The 22500-nt window shown below is 46.9% G+C and overlaps 1 protein-coding gene across 2 annotated transcripts in view; it reads right to left on the bottom strand.

Moving 5' to 3' along the window:
• LOC135094070 (uncharacterized) overlaps positions 1–22500 on the bottom strand; it is a 114888-nt gene that overhangs the window by 13774 nt on the left and 78614 nt on the right. For both annotated transcript variants that reach the window (XM_063993834.1, XM_063993833.1), the window contains exon 4: positions 17240–17328. In XM_063993834.1, coding sequence (XP_063849904.1) covers positions 17240–17328 — 89 coding nt within the window. The remainder of the gene's footprint in view (positions 1–17239; positions 17329–22500) is intronic.

Below are 22500 nucleotides of genomic sequence, written 5' to 3'. Positions count from 1 at the left end.
CACACACACACACACACACACACACACACACACACACACACACACACCGTCTTGACCTCATACGGGCAGGACGTGTGACCTTGGCGCTCTCGAGCAGCCTCGGCCTACTTGTTGGCCTTCCCCGCCCCTAGTGATAGTGACCTCAGTTTGTTTTGTTTTTTTACTTTTCTGTTTTCAACTTTTACCGTTTAGTTTGAGGCTCGATCTGGTGGGATTGTTGTTTTTGTGAACACTTGTAGCGAATGCGTGTGATACATAAAGAAAAATGAGTGCTTCAGTGCAAACATACGAACGAAATTACCTCCTGCGTCGTAGACGAGGATCTGGGTACCCGCCACCCAACGTGATACAGTGCCTTAAGTCCTTAAAACTATTTCGAAACCGTGGATCGAGAGGAGGCAAAAGTGTGGTGCGTCCCATCAAGGTAGTGACCTCCAGTGCCAGAGACGACCGCAGGGTGGAGAAGAGGGAATACAAACACTTTGAGGTGCCGAGAACGTGGTATAGTCTTCCCTCACTCCTCTTATTTAATGCAACGTCTCTGGCCAACAAGATGGACGAAGTGATTGTGACGGTGAGATCTACTTGTGCGGACATTGTGGCGGTTACTGAGGCGTGGCAGATTGTTCCTGAGGTGTGCACGATGCAGGACTACCAGCTATACCATCACCTCAGGTCAGGGCGCAGGGGGGAGTGGCCGTCTTCTGCCGCTCTGCCCTCAGCCCCTCACACCTCCCTGTCGATATTCCTGCCGGTGTGGAGGCCCTGTGGGTGAGAGTCACGCCCCCCTCCCATCCCAACAACACGGCCTCCATCATAGTCTGCGTCGTGTACCACCCCCCACGAGCCGCCACTGCACAGTTGCTCACCGCTCACATCATCAACACTGCTGATGCCCTGAGGGTGAGGTATCCTGCTGCCAAGCTGGTCATCTGTGGGGACTTTAACAGATTAGATATCAACGATATCCTACACCAGCTACACCTCACCCAGGTCGTGGACTTCCCCACCCACCAGCAAGCCATCCTCGACCTTATCCTCACAGACCTGGGCCAGCAGTACTCGCCACCCAAGCCGCTGCCTCCCATGGGACGGAGCACCCACCTCTCCATACTGTGGTCACCCACACCCACCACCTCGACCCCCCGGTCAGCTGTCACCAGGACCCACCGCCCCATGCCTGACTCAGCCATGAGGGAGTTTGGGCAGTGGGTGACACAACACCCGTGGACCGAGGTGCTGGATGAGGAGGACGTCCACTTAAAATGGCAAAACTACGTCGCCACTACTACAGCAGCCTTCCACCACTACTTCCCAGCCAAGAGCGTCACAACGCACCCGTCTGATGCTCCCTGGATGACGCCCCGCATTAAAAGACTCATGCGTCAGCGGACCTGGGCGTTCCACTCCTGCCCGGTCCTTTACAGGAAACTAAGAAACAGAGTAATCAGGGAGATTAAGAATGCAAAGGCAAGCTATTACCCAGACAAGATACACCACCTTAAGCTGACCAACAACAGACAGTGGTACGCTAAGATCAAAGCTTTGTGTGGCTTACAAAAGCACACTTCATCCCTTCCTTGCACCTCACACCTTCCTGTTAATCTCGCGGCTCAGGAGATGAACGATCACTTTGCTGCTATCTGTCAAACCTTTCCTCCCCTCCACACCACTCCGCTTCCTGCCTATCTGCCCGCTCCCTCCCCTCCACACACTGTCCAGGCGATGGATGTTTTTAAGAGAATACTTAAATTTAAACCAAGATCCACCACACCCACTGACCTTCCTATAAAAATTTACAAGGAATTTGCTGTAGAGCTAGCAACACCGCTATGCTCCATAATAAACGCCTCACTCTCCCAACACTCTTGCCCCGCGGACTGGAAGACATCTTATGTCACTCCCATCCCCAAAACTTCCAGTCCTCAGTCACTCAATGACCTCAGGCCAGTCTCTATCACCCCCATCCCTAGCCTTATTTGTGAAGATTTTGTATATGACTGGGCATACACCAAAATTTGTAACACCGTGGATATCAGACAATTCGGAAATATTAAAGCCACCTCCACCTCACATTACCTGACCAGCTTCCTTGAATTCATCCACAGCCACCTGGACAAGCGAAACACCTCTCTAGCTGTTGCTTTTGTCGACTTCAAAAAAGCCTTTGATCTAGTTGATCACACTGTTGTCATCAGCAAGGCAGTAAGTCTGGGTCTCCCTCCTAATCTGATAGCGTGGCTAGCCGACTTCCTCACAGGGAGACGTCAGGCCGTTCGCTATCAGGGCTCTGTCTCTAATTTCCAACAGCTGACATGTGGAGTCCCCCAGGGGACCAAGATGGGTCCTCTATGCTTCCTCCTCCTCATCAACGACGCCCTCACCGACACCCCCCATCGCTGGAAGTATGTGGACGACTGCACCGTGGGCGTCCCAGTTTCCAACAAGAACCCGGACTACTCGCCACTGCAAGCAATTCTGGAGCGACTGCAGACGTGGACAGAGGAGAGCAGGATGACCATCAACCACAGCAAAACTGTGGTGATGCATTTCTGTACCTCCTCTGTACCAGTGCCCCCTCCCCGGCTCACAGTGGGCCCTCACCCCCTCCAGGTGGTCCAATGTGCCAAGCTTCTCGGAGTCACGGTGGACGACCAGCTGACCTGGAAGCAGCATGTCGCCAGCACCGTGAGATCAGCTACCTACAGGCTGTACATGCTGCGCAGACTCAGGTCGCTGGGGACGCCGACAGATGAGTTAAGGGGGGTGTACCTCACCTTCATCCTCCCCAAACTCATGTACGCCTCCCCAGCGTGGTCCTCCTCCCTCACACACACTCAACAGCTACAGCTAGAGAGTGTGCAGAAAAGGGCGTGCAGGGTCATCCTTGGCCCTGCATACACCACCTATGAAGAAGCCCTGACCACCCTGAGTCTGTCCAGAATATCCACCAGGCACCGAGAGGCTCTGGAGAAGTTTGGGAAGGGACTACTGCATCATCCGCGTCTCAGAGACATGCTGCCGCCCGACGCGCCTCGCCCTGTCCGTGCCACCAGACACCACAACAAAATAACGCCCCTGAAGGCGCCGCGCACGGACCGCTACAGACTCAGTGCGATTCCCACCATGGTGCGAGCCATCAATCGATAGTATTTCCCTCCTAGATTAGTCTTACCGTTAGGATTAATGTTAAGTTTTTCCCCATCCCCTATGTACATTTTCAGTTTGTCAACTGCCTAAATAATAAACCGTTTATTATTATTATTATTATTACACGCGCACACACACACACACACACACACACACACACACACACACACACACACACACACACACACACACACACACACACACACACACACACACACACACACACACACACACACACACGTGTGTGTGTGTGCGCCGAAACGATAATTACTCCCAGTGAGGTCTAATGCACTGTTCAGGGGGTGCTGTGAACTTATCATTAAACCCAGCTGTGACCTCACTGAACGTTTCCCTTTGTGTCTCACAACACAAGGGGGCAGTCACAGCCTGCCCTCTAAAGACAACTCTCTTCCTCCACACAAAACTACAAGCACCTAATAACACACACACCCTTCACTCAAAAATTTTAAAATCATCATGGCGACTCCTACACCAGCCTCGGAGTCCCCATCTGGGGAGGGGACCATAAATATCCTCAGGTCGGACTACCTTTCTGTCGACGACCCTAAGTGTCTTGACACCCCCCTCAACTTTTTCTTCATGAACTTCTGCAACATTAGCGGTCTAAGATCTAATTTTCAATCTGTAGAACACCACCTCTCCTCTTCTAAACCTCATCTTCTTTTCCTCACTGAAACTCAGGTGTCTGAGGCAACTGACAGTAGCCCCTTTTTCTGTTCCATCCTACCTTCTCTTTCCTCATTTTCGATCCAAAGCTGGATGCTGCGTTTATGTGCGCATTGACTTAACTTGCTCTCGTGCCCACGCTCTTGAATCTTCCGAGTTTTCCACCATCTGGCTACGACTACAGAGTCACTCTCATACTAAATTTATCTGTGCTGTGTACCTCTCTCCTAACTCCTCTGACCATAAGAAATTCTTTGACTACTTAACTTCCAAAGTGGAGCACATTCTGACCCTCTTCCCTTTTGCAGAGATCTCCATTCTTGGAGACTTCAATGTTCACCACCAGCTTTGGCTTTCCTCTCCCTTCACTGACCATCCTGGTGAACTAGCCTACAACTTTGCTATCCTCCTTGACCTAGAGCAATTGGTGCAACACCCTACTCGTATTCCTGACCGTCTTGGAGATACGCCCAACACTCTTGACCTTTTCCTGACCTCTAATCCTTCTGCTTATGCTGTCACCCTTTCTTCTCCGTTGGGCTCCTCCGATCACAATATCATATCTTTATCTTGTCCTATCACTCCAATCCCTCCTCAGGATCCCCCTAAACGAAGGTGCCTCTGGCGTTTTTGCCTCTGCTAGTTGGGGAAACCTGAGGAGGTATTTTGCTGATTTTCCTTGGAATGACTACTGCTTCCGTGTCAGAGACCCGTCTTTGTGTGCTGAGCTCATAACAGAGGTGATAGTGTCTGGCATGGAGACATACATTCCTCACTCTTTTTCTCGTCCTAAACCTTCTAAACCTTGGTTTAACACAGCTTGTTCTCGTGCTATACATGATAGAGAGGAGGCCCACAAAAGGTACTTAAGCCTTCCATCACCAGAATCTCATGCACTTTATATTTCTGCCCGGAATCATGCCAAGTCTGTTCTCCAACTAGCCAAAAACTCCTTCATTAACAGAAACTGTCAAAACCTTTCAAGATCTAACTCCCCTCGTGATTTCTGGCATCTAGCCAAAAATATCTCTAATAACTTTGCTTCTTCTTCTCTTCCTCCTCTACTTCAACCAGATGGCACCACTGCTATGACATCTATTTCTAAAGCTGAACTCTTTGCTTAAAACTTTGCTAAAAACTCTATCTTGGACGATTCTGGGCTTGTTCCTCCCTCTCCTCCACCCTCTGACTATTTCATGCCACCTATTAAAATTCTTCGCAATGATGTTTTCCATGCCCTCGCTGGCCTAAACCCTCGGAAGACTTATGGACCTGATGGGGTCCCTCCTATGGTTCTCCGAAACTGTGCCTCCGTGCTTGCACCTTGCCTAGTCAAACTGTTTCAGCTCTCTCTGTCAACATCTACCTTTCCTTCTTGCTGGAAGTTTGCCTACATTCAACCTGTTCCTAAAAAGGGTGACCGTTCTAGATAGAGTCTGGCACAAAGCTTTGATTTCCAAACTACCCTCCTACGGTTTCTATCCTTCGCTCTGTAACTTCATCTCAAGTTTCCTTTCTGACCGTTCTATTGCTGCTGTGGTAGACGGTCACTGTTCTTCTCCTAAATCTATTAACAGTGGTGTTCCTCAGGGTTCTGTCCTGTCACCCACTCTCTTCTTATTATTCAGTAATGATCTTCTAAACCAAACTTCTTGTCTTGTCCACTTCTACGCTGATGATACCTCCCTGCACTTTTCCACGTCTTTTCATAGACGTCCAACCCTTCAGGAGGTAAACATATGACGCAGGGAAGCCACAGAACGCATGGCTTCTGATCTTTCTAAAATTTCTGATTGGGGCAGGACAAACTTGGTATTGTTCAATGCCTCAAAAACTCAATTCCTCCATCTATCAACTCGACACAACCTTCCAGACAACTATCCTTTCTTCTTCAATGACACTCAACTGTCCCCCTCTTCTACACTGAACATCCTCGGTCTGTCCCTTACTTATAATCTGAACTGGAAATTTCACATCTCATCTCTAGCTAAAACAGCTTCTATGAAGTTAGGTTTTCTGAGACGTCTCCGCCAGTTTTTCTCACCCCCCCAGCTGATAACTCTGTATAAGGGCCTTATCCGTCCATGTATGGAGTATGCTTCACATGTCTGGGGGGGTTCCACTCATACTGCTCTTCTAGACAGGGTGCAATCAAAAGCTTTTCGTCTCATCAACTCCTCTCCTCTAACTGACTGTCTTCAGCCTCTCTCTCATCGCCGAAATGTTGCATATCTAGCTGTCTTCTACCGCTATTTTCATGCTAACTGCTCTTCTGATCTTGCTAACAGCATGCCTCCCCCCTTCCGCGGCCTCGCTGCACAAGACTTTCTTCTTTCTCTCACCCCTATTCTGTCCACCTCACTAACGCAAGAGTTAACCAGTATTCTCACTCATTCATCCCTTTCTCTGGTAAACTGTGGAACTCCCTGCCTGCTTCTGTATTTCCACCTTCCTATGACTTGAATTCCTTCAAGAGGGAGGTTTCAAGACACTTATCCACCAATTTTTTGACCACTGCTTTGACCCTTTTATGGGACTGGCATTTCAGTGGGCATTTTTTTTTTATTAGATTTTTGTTGCCCTTGGCCAGTATCCTTCCTACATAAAAAAAAAAAAAAAACGTTCACAATCTCTCTCTCTCTCTCTCTCTCTCTCTCTCTCTCTCTCTCTCTCTCTCTCTCTCTCTCTCTCTCTCTCTCTCTCTCTCTCTCTCTCTCTCTCTCTCTCTTGGATGGGAGTCTTGGAAGAGTTATGTATTTTCCATCACAGTACGCACTCCACTTACTGACGTCTTCAAGAGAGTCCGCATAATATCTGGGAAGTGCTCTGCACATCCCCCACCTGTTTCATCCCATGATATGGGGACGGTGGCAGACCGAAAGACAGTTGGCCACCCGTTTGCTGAGTACTTTGTAAGTGTCTCCATAAAGGATCCAACTACATTTATGGCACTTCATCTTCGACATTTGGAAGCTGTTTGCGTCAATTTTGCCTCCCTTGATGAAGAGTCTTATGATGTCACCTTTTCTCTGAGCTACGTACGACTTTTGTCCCAGTGCCAGGATTCATCCCCGGGCCCCAATGACATCCCATATTCCTTTTTGCGCCGATGAAACTTTTACGTTTTACTTGATCTCTATAATTACATTTGGAGTACCGGTGGCTTTCCATCTTATTGTGGTGTTGCTGTAATTATCCCCATTCCAAAGCTAACGACCAATAATTGCCCCATTTCTTTAATTTCATGCATTTGTAAGTTACTGGAAAAGATGGTGAATAATGTCAGGCTTATGTCTTACTTTGGGAGAGGCAATTACTTGTCTCCTTTCCAATACGGTTTTAAGAAAATGTGGTCTACGACTGATAATTTATTGTCTCTAGAATCTTCCATTTGTGAGGCATTTCCTAATAAACATCACTATCTCGCAGTATTATTATTATTATTATTATTATTATTATTTTAATTTATTTAAGGATTCCGTTTCTCGGCTTCGAAGACTGTGGCCATGCATATTTGCCGCCTTCGTGGTGTTCACCATGACCCAGACATGTATCTATACAAGAAACTCGTTTCCTGGAATTTATATTCGACAGACGCCCGACTTGGGTAGCCCACCTTCATTTTCTTAAGTCATCTTGTATGAATATATATAAAGGCGCTGTCACTTCTAAAGCTTGGGGCGCTGATAAACAGGCCCTCCTAGCCTTGCACCGAACTCATTATTTCGAAATTGGAGTACGGTTGTGAAATTTATTCGTCTGCTACTGAGGCTTGGCTTCATTTTCCCTCTTAGTTTTATTTTTTTTTTTTATGGATATTTCGATTGCCTTTTTTATGTTTACATTTATATCAGTCTTTTAACATTTTTACCATACCTATAATTTTGTTTTTAATACTGATATTTAAAAGAAAAATTGCAAACTTCGTTGCTTTTAAAGGTTTGTAACCGCCATATGACCACAATGTTGCGGCGGTAAAAATAGTTTCTCTCTCTCTCTCTCTCTCTCTCTCTCTCTCTCTCTCTCTCTCTCTCTCTCTCTCTCTCTCTCTCTCTCTCTCTCTCTCTGATACTTCAGTATAATAGAGCTGTAACATGCTTATTGAGTGAAAGGAAATATGTATACCTGATTGAATCAGGTATACATCTTGTACAGAATGTGATAGGCAGCAGGAGACGGAAGTTTCTCGAATGTAAATTAAGTGTGCCAAATAATGAAGAACCTTTCCATATCGCGTATGAACTATGCAGAGAGGCCAATACCCAGGGGTACAGATTCGTGACACAACCACTGCGATACGAGGGTATTAGTAGCCCACTAGAAGAAATCAAGAGAAGAGTCAGAGAAAAACCTCTTCAGCCTCCAAGTATGTAACTTACAGGATAATAATCAACCCCCAATTATCTGTGCACCCAGTCTGTACCAGCACTGAATTCGTTCCTGACTATATGCGACAAGCACTGACTAGGCTCCGCCTAATGTCTCACGACCTGAAGATTGAGACATGAAGGAGGAACGGAACACAGGTGGAACTGCGGCAGTGCTCATGTGATGAGAATGTAGTACAAGATGAGTCACATGTTCTTTTAGATTGTGTTCTGTCTAGGGATTGCAGGAACAAGATATAACACATTAGATTTTAGTAATATGAATACACTAATGGAGAGAGGACATGAAGTAAAAGATCTATTTTGTTATATTCATGAAGTGCTGAAAATCTACTCGTAGATATAAGGTCATAAACTTTATGCTGTTGTATAAAAAATCATGTTTTTTATTGTTTTGGTTTAATATTTGAACAGTAATTACACAGTACACAGTACACAGTCAATTCTCTCTCTCTCTCTCTCTCTCTCTCTCTCTCTCTCTCTCTCTCTCTCTCTCTCTCTCTCTCTCTCTCTCTCTCTCTCTCTCTCTCTCTCCTTGCCTGCCAGACTGCTTCATAGTACATTCATACAATACTATTACACAGTACACACATACAAACTTTTACACATTTACATGATACATACACAGTCACTACAAAATTCTCTCCCTACTTCTGCTCTGCGCAGAACTCTTGGCACAAAAGATTGAAAGGAAATGAGAGGAAATGAATAAAAGGTGTAATTTAATAGATGATTAAGTAAACATGCATTAATTAATTTTCTTCAACTCTGCAAACTCTGTATTTTGTATCCTATAATATATGAAATATATATGCCACATCCTCTGCGTGCGGTGGGTAAGTCGTCCAAATGCGACTAATCCTTTGTTGTGTTTTACTTTCAGTGTTTCTGGCCAGAGGGTAAATTTTTTTTAATATGTGCTCCTTGTTTGATTTTTCTTCTGTTTATCCAGATTCGTTGCTATTTAGAGGGGCAGAGTCTGCCTTCCGAGAAATCAAAGATTGTTTAAACACGAAGCTGGGATGTCCTATTTTCTTTCTTTCCCTTTTTTTTTTTTTTTTATGTAAGAGGGACACTGACTAAGGGCAACAAAAATACGATTAAAAAAAAAATGCCCATTGAAATGCCAGTCCCATAAAAAGGATCCAAACCGGTAGTCAAAAATTGAAGGATAAGTGTCTTGAAACCTCCCTCTTGAAGGAATTAAAGTCATACGAAGGTGGAAATACAGAAGCAGGCAGGAAGTTCCGGAGTTTCCCAGAGAAAGGGATGAATGATTGAGAATACTGGCTAACTCTTGCGTTAGAGAGGTGGACAGAATAGGGGTAAGAGAAAGAAGAAAGTCTTGTGCAGCGAAGCCGAGGAAGGAGGGGAATCATGCAGTAACCAAGATCAGAAGAGCAGTTAGCATAAAAATAGCGGTAGAAAACAGCTAGATATGTAACATTGCGGCGATGAGAGAGAGGCTGAAGACAGTCAGTTAGAGGAGAGGAGTTGATGAGACGAAAAGCTTTTGATTCCACCCTGTCTAGAAGAGCAGTATGAGTGGAACCCCCCCAAACATGTGAAGCATACTCCGTACATGGACGGAGTATGAGGAAAAGAAAATGAAGTTTAGAAGAGGAGAGGTGGTGTTCTACAGATTGAAAATTAGATCTTAGACAGCGGATGTTGCAGAAGTTAATGAAGAAAAAGTTGAGTTGGGTGTCAAGACACTTAAGGTCGTCGACAGAAAGGCAGTCCGACCTGGGGACATTTATGGTCCTCTCCCCAGATGGGGACTCCGAGGCTGGTGTAGGAGTCGCCATGATGATTTTAAAATTTTTGAGTGAAAGGTGTTTCTGTTATTAGGTGCTTGTAGTTTTGTGTGAAGGAAGGGAGTTGTCTTTAGAGGGCAGGCTGTGACTGCCCCCTTGTGTTGTGAGACACAAAGGGAAACGTTCAGTGAGGTCACAGCTGGGTTTAATGATAAGTTCACAGCACTCCCTGAACAGTGCTTTAGACCTCACTGGGAGTAATTATCGTTTCGGCAGGTGTCTACTGCCTCCTCCCTGTTATTGAGCAGCGGGTGGATCTTGTTTCGAGGGATTTACTCATATGATATGCTGTTGATGATATGCTATGATATGCTGATATGCTGATGTGCTCTATTCGTGTCGGACATGTGTCTCTCCTTCCTGTGCTGTGTATTTGTGAGTCCTTTCTCAGTAAGTGTTAGAAGTTTGCCTTATATTTTCTCTGTGAGTAGAGACGGTGGGGATCGTGAGGGTATAACTCTGTGCGACCAGTGAATTGGCCTGTAATTCAGGTCGTAATTCACCCCATACTGGGCTGCAATGGTGGTAGCTTAACGAGAGCTAACCCAAATCGAAGCCACTGTAAGAAAGGTTGGATCTGGTCATGACAATATATATATATATATATATATATATATATATATATATATATATATATATATATATATATATATATATATATATATATATATATATATATATATATATATATATATATACAGAGAGAGAGAGAGAGAGATGAGAACAGAATGTTCTTGAGGTGCGATAACTACCTATCCACTCTCGTTCAGTTACTTTAAAAGCTCATGGGTCTAACTAATCTTGTTCTTAAATTAATTTCAACAATCTCCTTTTCTTCCCTCATGTTGTGTCCGATATATTATCTTTTTAGAAGTGTTGATCTTCCCTATAACATAGCCAGACCTCACCCAGCCCTTGTAGTTAGCCCTTATTAATTTTCTTAAGAAAATCTTCTTTGTGAAACGAGCTACTGATATAAGTGACAAAAGCAAGCTGGCTGCATGCCCTCTCCCTTTTTATACTTTGTCATGTGATTCACTTACGCTTTAGAGAGCGCAAGTTGACGCTGCTTCCTTTGTCAAGTGGGGCTTCGTGCGTCGTGCAGGAAAGAAGCAATTAAGTTGTTGCAAGTGACAGAGTATTGGCACAGGATTGGGATATATATTAGAGGGCGCTTATTAGCTAGTATTGCATATGAGCTAACGGCAGCACGTCCCTTTCTATCAAGTAGGATAGACACCAGTTGCGGGGCTAACTGAGTGTTGTGCCAGATAGAGTTGTGACAACGAGTACCCTTCCCCATCCTTGTCTGTTATCTTGTCTTTGGGCCATCGTCGTTTTGTAACGTTAAATACTACTGGGATTCAGAGTTCTGTTGAGAGTTTTGGAGCCAGAAGATATAAAGATTCTCTGTTGAACAGTGGTTGTTTCCTCTCTCCATGGGTTTCACCATGTTTAGGTGGTACTTTGCCGTCCTCTAAGAGACTGTAAGTGTACTGCTGGCCGACAGTCTGTGGGCGTCAGTCATGGGAGCTAACTCACATATGTTTATAAACCTTATAGAGGTGCGTGTCTTTTGTCATAGCTGTGCCCCTATGCACGTTGTTTTACGATTCTTTCCCATCAGATGGAGGATGTGCAGCGTCTGGTGTGCGTTTGTTGACATTTTTCTTGGTGAGCATGTAGAAACGGAGTGGCGAACAGAAGAACCCTGTAACGTGTATTTGGACTCCGCACTAACCTACACAAGAGGTAGCTTAGGGAAGCTGACTCGAGTTAGTGACAGCTGTGATAGGGGTTGAATCTAGTGTTGTAACAAAAATTGGCGACCTCGCCAGGATCACTGGAAGGTTCGTAGCCACGTGTGGAAAGACAGTTGCTTGTCGTTTGTTTGGTTGTCCTTTGTGTGCCTGTGTTCACACTACACCATGAGAGGGAAGACTAGTAGCTGGAGTGGCTCGTGCCCTAAGTCTCCTGGCCCTGCCGGAAGCGGCAGGGTAGATCTTGCCCAATTCGGTGTGAGGACACAGCCCACAAATAGTGTCCTAGGATATCCAAGTCCTAACCACAGTATTGATTTTTTTTTTTCAGATTGAAGGAATGTCTGAGATGAGGTTTAAATTAGAGGTAAAGAGAATGGAGCTAGCGACTGAGAGGGAGAGAGAAATGAGAAGGCTTGACTCAGAAACTGAGGAAAGAAGATTGAAGGCTCAGGAGGCTAGGGAAGCCAGGAGGCTTGAAGCGGAGAAGACATAGGGGAGAATGTATGAGAAAGAAATGAAGATACTTGAGGAAGAAAGAGAGAAGGAAGAAGCTGAGAAGAATAGAATATTTGAGTCACAAAAAAGTCAGATTGAGGCACTGTATATAAAACAATTCAATCCCATGTTCAATGTACAGGCCAAGGATTTACATGCTCTGCCGAGCATGAGAAGGGAACAAACACTGCCGCCACAGACTGAGCCCACCAGCCAACCGGATCCAACCAATCTGCGCCTCCTACCGCCACCACACAACAAGCTTACTAGTCGCACTGTATCATCCAATCAGCGCCTCTCAGCCCAGAGCGACGCCTCGACCGTGTCCAGTCACTCCGAACATTACTAGCTTCGGCGTCATCCACAAGATTTCAAAAAAGAATAAGGCTCATATAAGATATAAAGAAAATATCTTTAATGGAAATAATAAATGCTGACTTAGTGATCACACATAATGGAAAAAAACACTTAACACACACACACACACACACACACACACACACACACACACACACACACACACACAGGACATGTGACCCTTGGCGCTCTCGGGAAGCCTCGGCCAGCTTGTTGGCCTTCCCCGCCCCCTAGTGATAGTGACCTCAGTTTGTTCTGTTTTCAACTTTTAGCTTTTAGTTTTGGGCTCGCCCTGGTGGGATTGTTGTATTTGTGAACACATTTAGCGAGTGCGTGGTGACACATAAAGAATAATGTGTGCTTCAGTGCAAACGTACGAACGCAACTACCTCCTGCGTCGTAGGCGTGGATCCGGTTACCCGCCGCCCAGCGTGATAAAGTGCCTTAAGACCTTGAAACTATTTCGGAACCGCGGCTCGAGGGGAGGGAAACATGTGCGTCCCATCAAGGTAGTGACCTCCAGTGCCAGAGAAGACCGCAGGGTGGAGAAGAAGGAATACAGGCACATTGAAGTGCCGCGTGTGTGGTATAGTCTTCCCTCCCTCCTCTTATTTATTGCGACGTCTCTGGCCAAAAAGATTGACGAGATGTGACGGTGAGTTCTACTTGTGCGGACATTGTGGCGGTTACTGAGGCGTGGCAGATTGTTCCTGAGGTGTGCACGATGCAGGACTACCAGCTCTACCATCACCTCAGGTCAGGACGCAGGGTGGGGGGGGTGGCCGTATTCTGCCGCTCTGCCCTCAGCCCCTCACACCTCCTTGTCGATATCCCTGACGGTGTGGAGGCCCTGTGGGTGAGAGTCACGCCCCCCTGCCATCCCAGAAACACGGCCTCCATCATCGTGTGCGTCGTGTACCACCCCCCACGAGCCACCACAGCACAGTTACTCACCACTCACATCATCGACACTGCTGATGCCTTGAGGGTGAGGTATCCTGCCGCCAAATTGGTCATCTGTGGGGACTTTAACAGATTAGATATCAACGATATCCTACACCAGCTACACCTCACCCAGGTCGTGGACTTCCCCACCCACCAGCAAGCCATCCTCGACCTTATACTGACAGACTTGGGCCAGCAGTACTCGCCCCCCAAGCCGCTGCGTCCCATGGGACGGAACACCCACCTCTCCATACTGTGGACACCCACACCCACCACCTCGACCCCCCGGTTAGCTGTCACCGAGACCCACCGCCCCATGCCTGACTCAGCCATGCGGGAATTTGGGCAGTGGGTGACACACCACCCGTGGACCGAGGTGCTGGATGTGGAGGACGTCCACTTAAAATGGCAAAATTACGTCGCCACCACCACAGAAGCCTTCCACCGCTACTTCCCAGCCAAGAAAGTCACAACGCACCTGTCTGATGCCCCCTGGATGACGCCCCACATTAAAAGACTCATGCGTCAGCGGACCTGGGCGTTCCACTCCTGCCCGGTCCTATACAGGAAATTAAGAAACAGAGTGATCAGGGAGATTAAGGCTGCAAAGGCGAGCTATTACCCAGACAAGATACACCACCTCAAGCTCACCAACAACAGACAGTGGTACGCTAAGATCAAGGCTTTGTGTGGCCTACAAAGCACACTTCATCTCTTCTTTGCACCTCACACCTTCCTGCTAATCTCGCAGCTCAGGAGATGAACGGTCACTTTGCTGCTATCTGTCAAACCTTTCCTCCCCTCCACACCACTCCGCTTCCTGCCTATCTTCCCGCTCCCTCCCATCCCCCCCAGTGTCCAGGCGGTGGATGTTTTTAAGAAAATACTCAAATTCAAACCAAGATCCACCACACCCACTGACCTTCCTATAAAAATCTACAAGGAATTTGCTGTAGAGCTAGCAACACCGCTATGCTCCATAATAAACGCCTCACTCTCCCAACACTCTTGTCCCGCGGACTGGAAGATATCTTATGTCACCCCCAACCCCTAAAACTTCCAGTCCACAGTCACTCAATGACCTCAGGCCAGTCTCTATCACCCTCATCCATTTGTGAAGATTTTGTGTAAGACTGGGCCTACACCAAAATTTGTAATACCGTGGATATCAGACAGTTTGGAAATATTAAAGCCACCTCCACCTCCCATTACCTGACCAGCTTCCTTGAATTCATCCACAGCCACCTGGACAAGCGAAACACCTCTCTAGCTGTTGCTTTTGTGGACTTCAAAAAAGCTTTTGATCTTGTTGATCACACTGTTGTCATCAGCAAGGCAGTAAGTCTGGGTCTCCCTCCTAATCTGATAGCGTGGATAGCCTACTTCCTCACAGGGATGCGTCAGGCCGTTCGCTATCAGGGCTCTGTCTCTAATTTCCAACAGCTGACATGTGGGATCTCCCAGGGGACCAAGATGGGTGCTCTATGCTTCATCTTTCTCATTAACGCCGCCCTCATTGACACCCCCCATCGCTGGATGTATGTGGACGACTGCACCGTGGGCGTCCCAGTTTCCACCAAGAACCCGGACTACTCGCCACTGCAAGCAATTCTGGAGCGACTGTAGACGTGGACGGAGGAGAGCAGGATGACCATCAACCACAGCAAAACTGTGGTGATGCATTTCTGTACCTCCTCGGTACCAATGCCCCATCGCCAGCTAACAGTGAGCCCTCACCCCCTCCAGATGGTCCGATGTGCCAAGCTTCTCGGAGTCACGGTGGACGACCAGCTGACCTGGAAGCAGCATGTCGCCAGCACCGTAAGATCAGCTACCCACAGACTGTACATGCTGCGCAGACTCAGGTCGTTGGGGACGCCGACAGATGAGTTAAGGGGGGTGTACCTCACCTTCATCCTGCCCAAACTCATGTACGCCTTCCCAGCGTGGTCTTCCTCGCTCACACACACTCAACAGCTACAGCTAGAGAGTGTGCAGAAAAGGGCGTGCAGGGTCATCCTTGGCCCTGCATACACCACCTATGAAGAAGCCCTGACCACCCTGAGTCTGTCCAGACTATCCACCAGGCACCGAGAGACTCTGGAGAAGTTTGGAAGGGGACTATTGCATCATCCACGTCTCAGAAACATGCTGCCGCCCGACGCGCCTCGCCCGGTCCGTGCTACCAGACACCACAACAAGATAACACCCCTAAAGGCGCCGCGCACGGACCGGTACAGACTCAGTGCGATTCCCACCATGGTGCGAGCCATCAATCAATAGTCCCTTCTATATTAGATTTACCTTTAGGATTAATGTTAAGTATTTCCCCATCCCCTATATACATTTTCAGTTTGTTAACTGCCTGAATAATATACCGTTTATTATTATTATTATTATTACACACACACAAACACACACATATACATACATGAGAAAGGTTAGGGCACACGGGATGGATGGGAAGGTGTTAGGCTGGATAGGGTCATGGCTTGGTAACAGGCGACAGAGAGTGGTAATAAACAGTTCGAAATCTGAGTGGGGTCATGTAATTAGTGGGGTGCCACAGGGATTAGTATTAGGGCTATTGTTATTTCTAATATATATCAATGACTTGGATAGTGGAATTAGTAGTGATATTAGTAAATTTGCGGATGACACAAAGATAGGTAGATTAATTAGGTCAGAATCGGATGGCATCGCCTTGCGGGCAGATTTAGATAGAATGAATGAATGGACGGATAGATGGCAAATGCAATTTAATATCAATAAATGCAAAGTGCTTAGCGTAGGTAGAGGAAACCCTCACAATAGGTACACATTAAACAACCAAACTCTGGTAGGTACAGGGTACAAGAAAGATTTAGGAGTCATAGTTAGCTCTGAACTCCGTCTAGGGAAACAATGCATAGAAGCCAGAAACAAGGCAAATAGGGTACTAGGATTAATTTTTAGGAGTGTTAAAAGTAGAAGGCCGGAAGTAATATTAAAGTTATACTTGGCGCTGGTCAGACCTCATCTAGACTACGCTGTGCAGTTCTGGTCCCCACATTACAGGAAAGATATAGGTCTATTAGAATCGGTACAGAGGAGAATGACTAAAAGGATACAGGGGATGAGGAGTATTCCTTACGAGCCGAGGTTGAAGCTGTTAAATTTACATTCTTTAGAGAGACGTAGGTTAAGAGGGGACCTGATAGAAGTCTTTAAGTAGTATAAGGGTTATAACAAGGGAGATGTAAGCAAAATTCTTAAGATCGGCAACCAGGGTAGAACAAGAAATAACGGGTTCAAGCTTAAAAAATTTAGGTTTAGGAAGGAGATAGGAAAAAATTGGTTTTCAAATAGAGTGGTAGATGAGTGGAACGGACTCAGTAATCATGTAGTTAGTACTAGGACACTAAAGAGCTTTAAGAGAAGATTAGACAAGTTTATGGATGGGGATAACAGATGGAAATAGGTAGGTATATTTCATACTGGGACTGCCATGTGTAAGCCTGGTCGCTTCTTGCAGCTTCCCTTATTTCTTATGTTCTTATGTTCTTATTATACAATTCCAAGGACACTTTTATTGAATTACTTCTAGAATACCATGAATTCTAAATTTTAAGCTCATAACGGTACCAAAAACACATACCTTGAAATCACATGGAACCCTCCTCGTGAAGATGTATTCATAGAAGTCATTGAGGTCATTGAGCTCCCGCACAGGACATGTCTTCTTTCCTGGAACATGAAGAGTACTCTTCACACACACACACACACACACACACACACACACACACAGTCTTGACCTCACACTGGCAGGACGTGTGACCTTTGGCGCTCTTGGGCAGCCTCGGCCAGCTTGTTGGCCTTCCCCGCCCCCTAGTGATTTTTTTCTGTTTTCAACTTTTAGCTTTTAGTTTTAGGCTCGCCCTGATGGGATTGTTGTAATTGTGAACACATTTAGCGAGTGCATGTTGACACATAAAGAATAATGTGTGCTTCAGTGCAAACGTACGAACGCAACTACCTCCTGCGTCGTAGGCGTGGATCCGGTTACCCACCGCCCAACGTGATAAAGTGCCTTAAGACCTTGAAACTATTTCGGAACCGCGGCTCGAGGGGTGGGAAACATGTGCGTCCCATCAAGGTAGTGACCTCCAGTGCCAGAGAAGACCGCAGGGTGGAGAAGAAGGAATACAAGCACATTGAAGTGCCGCATGTGTGGTATAGTCTTCCCTCCCTCCTCTTATTTAATGCGACGTCTCTGACCAACAAGATGGACGAGTTGATTGTGGCGGTGAGTTCTACTTGTGCGGACATTGTGGCAGTTACTGAGGCGTGGCAGATTGTTCCTGCGGTGTGCACGATGCAGGACTACCAGCTTTACCATCACCTCAGGTCAGGATGCAGGGGGTGGGGGGGGAAGTGGCCGTTTTCTGCCGCTCTGCCCTCAGCCCCTCACACCTCCCTGTCGATATCCCTGACGGTGTGGAGGCCCTGTGGGTGAGAGTCACGCCCCCCTGCCATCCCAGAAACACGGCCTCCATAATCGTGTGCGTCGTGTACCACCCCCCACGAGCCACCACAGCACAGTTACTCACCGCTCACATCATCGACACTGCTGATGCCTTGAGGGTGAGGTATCCTGCCGCCAAACTGGTCATCTGTGGGGACTTTAACAGATTAGATATCAACGATATCCTACACCAGCTACACCTCACCCAGGTCGTGGACTTTCCCACCCACCAGCAAGCCATCCTCGACCTTATACTGACAGACTTGGGCCAGCAGTACTCGCCCCCCAAGCCGCTGCTTCCCATGGGACATAGCACCCACCTCTCCATACTGTGGACACCCACACCCACCACCTCGATCCCCCGGTCAGCTGTCGCCAGGACCCACCGCCCCATGCCTGACTCAGCCATGCGGGAATATGGGCAGTGGGTGACACAACACCCGTGGAGCGAGGTGCTGAATGTGGAGGACGTCCACTTAAAATGGCAAAATTACGTCGCCACCAACACAGAAGCCTTCCACCGCTACTTCTCAGCCAAGAACGTCACAGCGCACCCGTCTGATGCCCCCTGGATGACGCCCCGCATTAAAAGACTCATGCGTCAGCGGACCTGGGCGTTCCACTCCTGCCCGGTCCTATACAGGAAACTAAGAAACAGAGTGATCAGGGAGATTAAGGCTGCAAAGGCAAGCTATTACCCAGACAAGATACACCACCTCAAGCTGACCAACAACAGAGAGTGCTACGCTAAGATCAAAGCTTTGTGTGGCCTACAAAAGCACACTTCATTTCTTCCTTGCACTTCACAACTTCCTGCTAATGTCGCGGCTCAGGAGATGAACGATCACTTTGCTGCTGTCAAACCTTTCCTCCCCTCAACACCACTCCGCTTCCTTCCTATCTTCCCGCTCCCTCCCCTCCCTCCTTTGTCCAGGTGGTGGATGTTTTTAAGAGAATACTCAAATTCAAACCAAGATCTACCACACCCACTGACCTTCCTATAAAAATCTACAAGGAGTTTGCTGTAGGGCTAGCAACACCGCTATGCTCCATAATAAACGCTTCACTCTCTCATCACTCTTGCCCCGCGGGCTGGAAGACATCTTACGTCACCCCCATCCCCAAAACTTCCAGTCCACAGTCACTCGATGACCTCAGGCCAGTCTCTATCACCCCCATCCCTAGCCTTATTTGTGAAGATTTTGTGTGTGACTGGGCCTACACCAAAATTTGTAATACCGTGGATATCAGACAATTTGGAAATATTAAAGCCACATCCACCTCCCATTACCTGACCAGCTTCCTTGAATTCATCCACAGCCACCTGGACAAGCGAAACACCTCTCTAGCTGTTGCTTTTGTGGACTTCAAAAAAGCCTTTGATCTTGTTGATCACACTGTTGTCATCAGCAATGCAGTAAGTCTAGGCCTCCTTCCTAACTTGATAGCGTGGCTAGCCGACTTCCTCACAGGGATGCGTCAGGCCGTTCGCTATCAGGGTTCTGTCTCTAATTTCCAACAGCTGACATGTGGGGTCCCCCAGGACACCAAGATGGGTCCTCTATGCTTCCTCCTCCTCATTAACAAATTTTTATGACAAGTTTATTGATGGGAATAACAGATGGAAATAGGTAGGTATATTTCATACAGGGACTGCCACGTGTAAGCCTGGTCGCTTTTTGCAGCTTTCCTTATTTCTTATGTTCTTATGTTCTTCTTATGTTCTTAACGACTCCCTCACTGACACCCCCCATCGCTGGATGTATGTGGACGACTGCAACGTGGGCGTCCCAGTTTCCACCAAGAACCCGGACTACTCGCCACTGCAAGCAATTCTGAAGCGACTGCAGACGTGGACGGAGGAAAGCAGGATGACCATTAACCACAGCAAAACTGTGGTGATGCATTTCTGTACCTCCTCAGTACCAGTGCCCCCTCTCCAGCTCACAGTGGGCTCTCACCCTCTCCAGGTGGTCCGATGTGCCAAGCTTCGCGGAGTCACTGTGGACGACCGGCTGACTTGGAAGCAGCATGTCACTAGCACCGTAAGATCAGCTACCTACAGGCTGTACATGCTACGCATATTCAGGTCGCTGGGGACGCCGAGAGATGAGTTAAGGGGTATACCTCACCTTCATCTTCCCCAAACTCATGTACGCCTCCCCATCGTGGTCCTCCTCCCTCACACACACTCAACAGCTACAGCTAGAGAGTGTGCAGAAAAGGGCGTGCAGGGTCATCGTTGGCCATGCCTACACCACCTATGAAGAAACCCTAACCACCCTGAGTCTGTCCAGACTATCCACCAGGCACCGAGAGGCTCTGGAGAAGTTTGGAAGGGGACTACTGCATCATCCACGTCTCAGACACATGCTGCCGCCTGACGCGCCTCGTCCGGTCCGTGCCACCAGATACCACAACAAGATAACGCACCCAAAGGCGCCGCGCACGGACCGGTACAGACTCAGCGCGATTTCCACCATGGTGCGAGCCATCAATCAATAGTCCCTTCTAGATTAGACTTACCTTTAGGATTAATGTTAAGTATTTCCCGACTCCCTCTGTACATTTTCAGTTTGTTAACTGCCTAAATAATAAACCGTTTACTATTATTATTATTATTATTACACACACACACACAGAGACAGACCCACATACACAGACAGACAGACACACACACACACACACACACACATATATATATATATATATATATATATATATATATATATATATATATATATATATATATATATATATATATATATATATATATATATATATATATATATATATATATATCCATTCTTGGAGACTTCAATGTTCACCACCAGCTTTGGCTTTCCTCTCCCTTCACTGACCATCCTGGTGAACTAGCCTACAACTTTGCTATCCTCCATGACCTAGAGCAATTGGTGCAACACCCTACTCGTATTCCTGACCGTCTTGGAGATACGCCCAACATTCTTGACCTTTTCCTGACTTCTAATCCTTCTGCTTATGCTGTCACCCTTTCTTCTCCGTTGGGCTCCTCCGATCACAATCTCATATCTTTATCTTGTCCTATCACTCCAATCCCTCCTCAGGATCCCCCTAAGCGAAGGTGCCTCTGGCGTTTTGCCTCTGCTAGTTGGGGGGACCTGAAGAGGTATTTTGCTGATTTTCCTTGGAATGACTACTGCTTCCGTGTCAGAGACCCGTCTTTGTGTGCTGAGCGCATAACAGAGGTGATAGTGTCTGGCATGGAGGCGTACATTCCTCACTCTTTTTCTCGTCCTAAACCTTCTAAACCTTGGTTTAACACAGCTTGTTCTCGTGCTATACATGATAGAGAGGTGGCCCACAAAAGGTACTTAAGCCTTCCTTCACCAGAATCTCATGCACTTTATATTTCTGCCCGGAACCATGCCAAGTCTGTTCTCCAACTAGCCAAAAACTCCTTCATTAACAGAAAATGTCAAAACCTTTCAAGATCTAACTCCCCTCGTGATTTCTGGCATCTAGCCAAAAATATCTCCAATAACTTTGCTTCTTCTTCTTTCCCTCCTCTACTTCAACCAGATGGCACCACTGCTATCACATCTATTTCTAAAGCTGAACTCTTTGCTCAAACATTTGCTAAAAACTCTACCTTGGACGATTCTGGGCTTGTTCCTCCCTCTCCTCCACCATCTGACTACTTCATGCCACGCATTAAAATTCTTCGTAATGATGTTTTCCATGCCCTCGCTGGCCTAAACCCTCGGAAGGCTTATGGACCTGATGGGGTCCCTCCTATTGTTCTCCGAAACTGTGCCTCCGTGCTTGCACCTTGCCTAGTCAAACTCTTTCAGCTCTGTCTGTCAATATCTACCTTTCCTTCTTGCTGGAAGTTTGCCTACATTCAACCTGTTCCTAAAAAGGGTGACCGCTCTAATCCCTCAAACTACCGTCCTATTGCTTTAATTTCCTGCTTATCTAAAGTTTTTGAATCTATCCTCAACAGGAAGATTCTTAAACATCTATCACTTCACAACCTTCTATCTGATCGCCAGTATGGGTTCCGTCAAGGCCGCTCTACTGGTGATCTTCTGGCTTTCCTTACTGAGTCTTGGTCATCCTCTTTTAGAGACTTTGGTGAAACTTTTGCTGTTGCCTTGGACATATCAAAAGCCTTTGATAGAGTCTGGCACAAAGCTTTGATTTCCAAACTACCCTCCTACGGTTTCTATCCTTCTCTCTGTAACTTCATCTCAAGTTTCCTTTCTGACCGTTCTATTGCTGCTGTGGTAGACGGTCACTGTTCTTCTCCTAAATCTATTAACAGTGGTGTTCCTCAGGGTTCTGTCCTGTTACCCACTCTCTTCTTATTATTCATTAATGATCTTCTAAACCAAACTTCTTGTCCTATCCAC

The sequence above is a fragment of the Scylla paramamosain genome, chromosome 44 (assembly GCF_035594125.1).
Source record: "Scylla paramamosain isolate STU-SP2022 chromosome 44, ASM3559412v1, whole genome shotgun sequence".
In the NCBI taxonomy this organism is placed as follows: Eukaryota; Metazoa; Arthropoda; class Malacostraca; order Decapoda; family Portunidae; genus Scylla; species Scylla paramamosain.
Note: the sequence above shows the minus strand (reverse complement) of the source record. Positions and strands in the feature narration are given on the sequence as shown.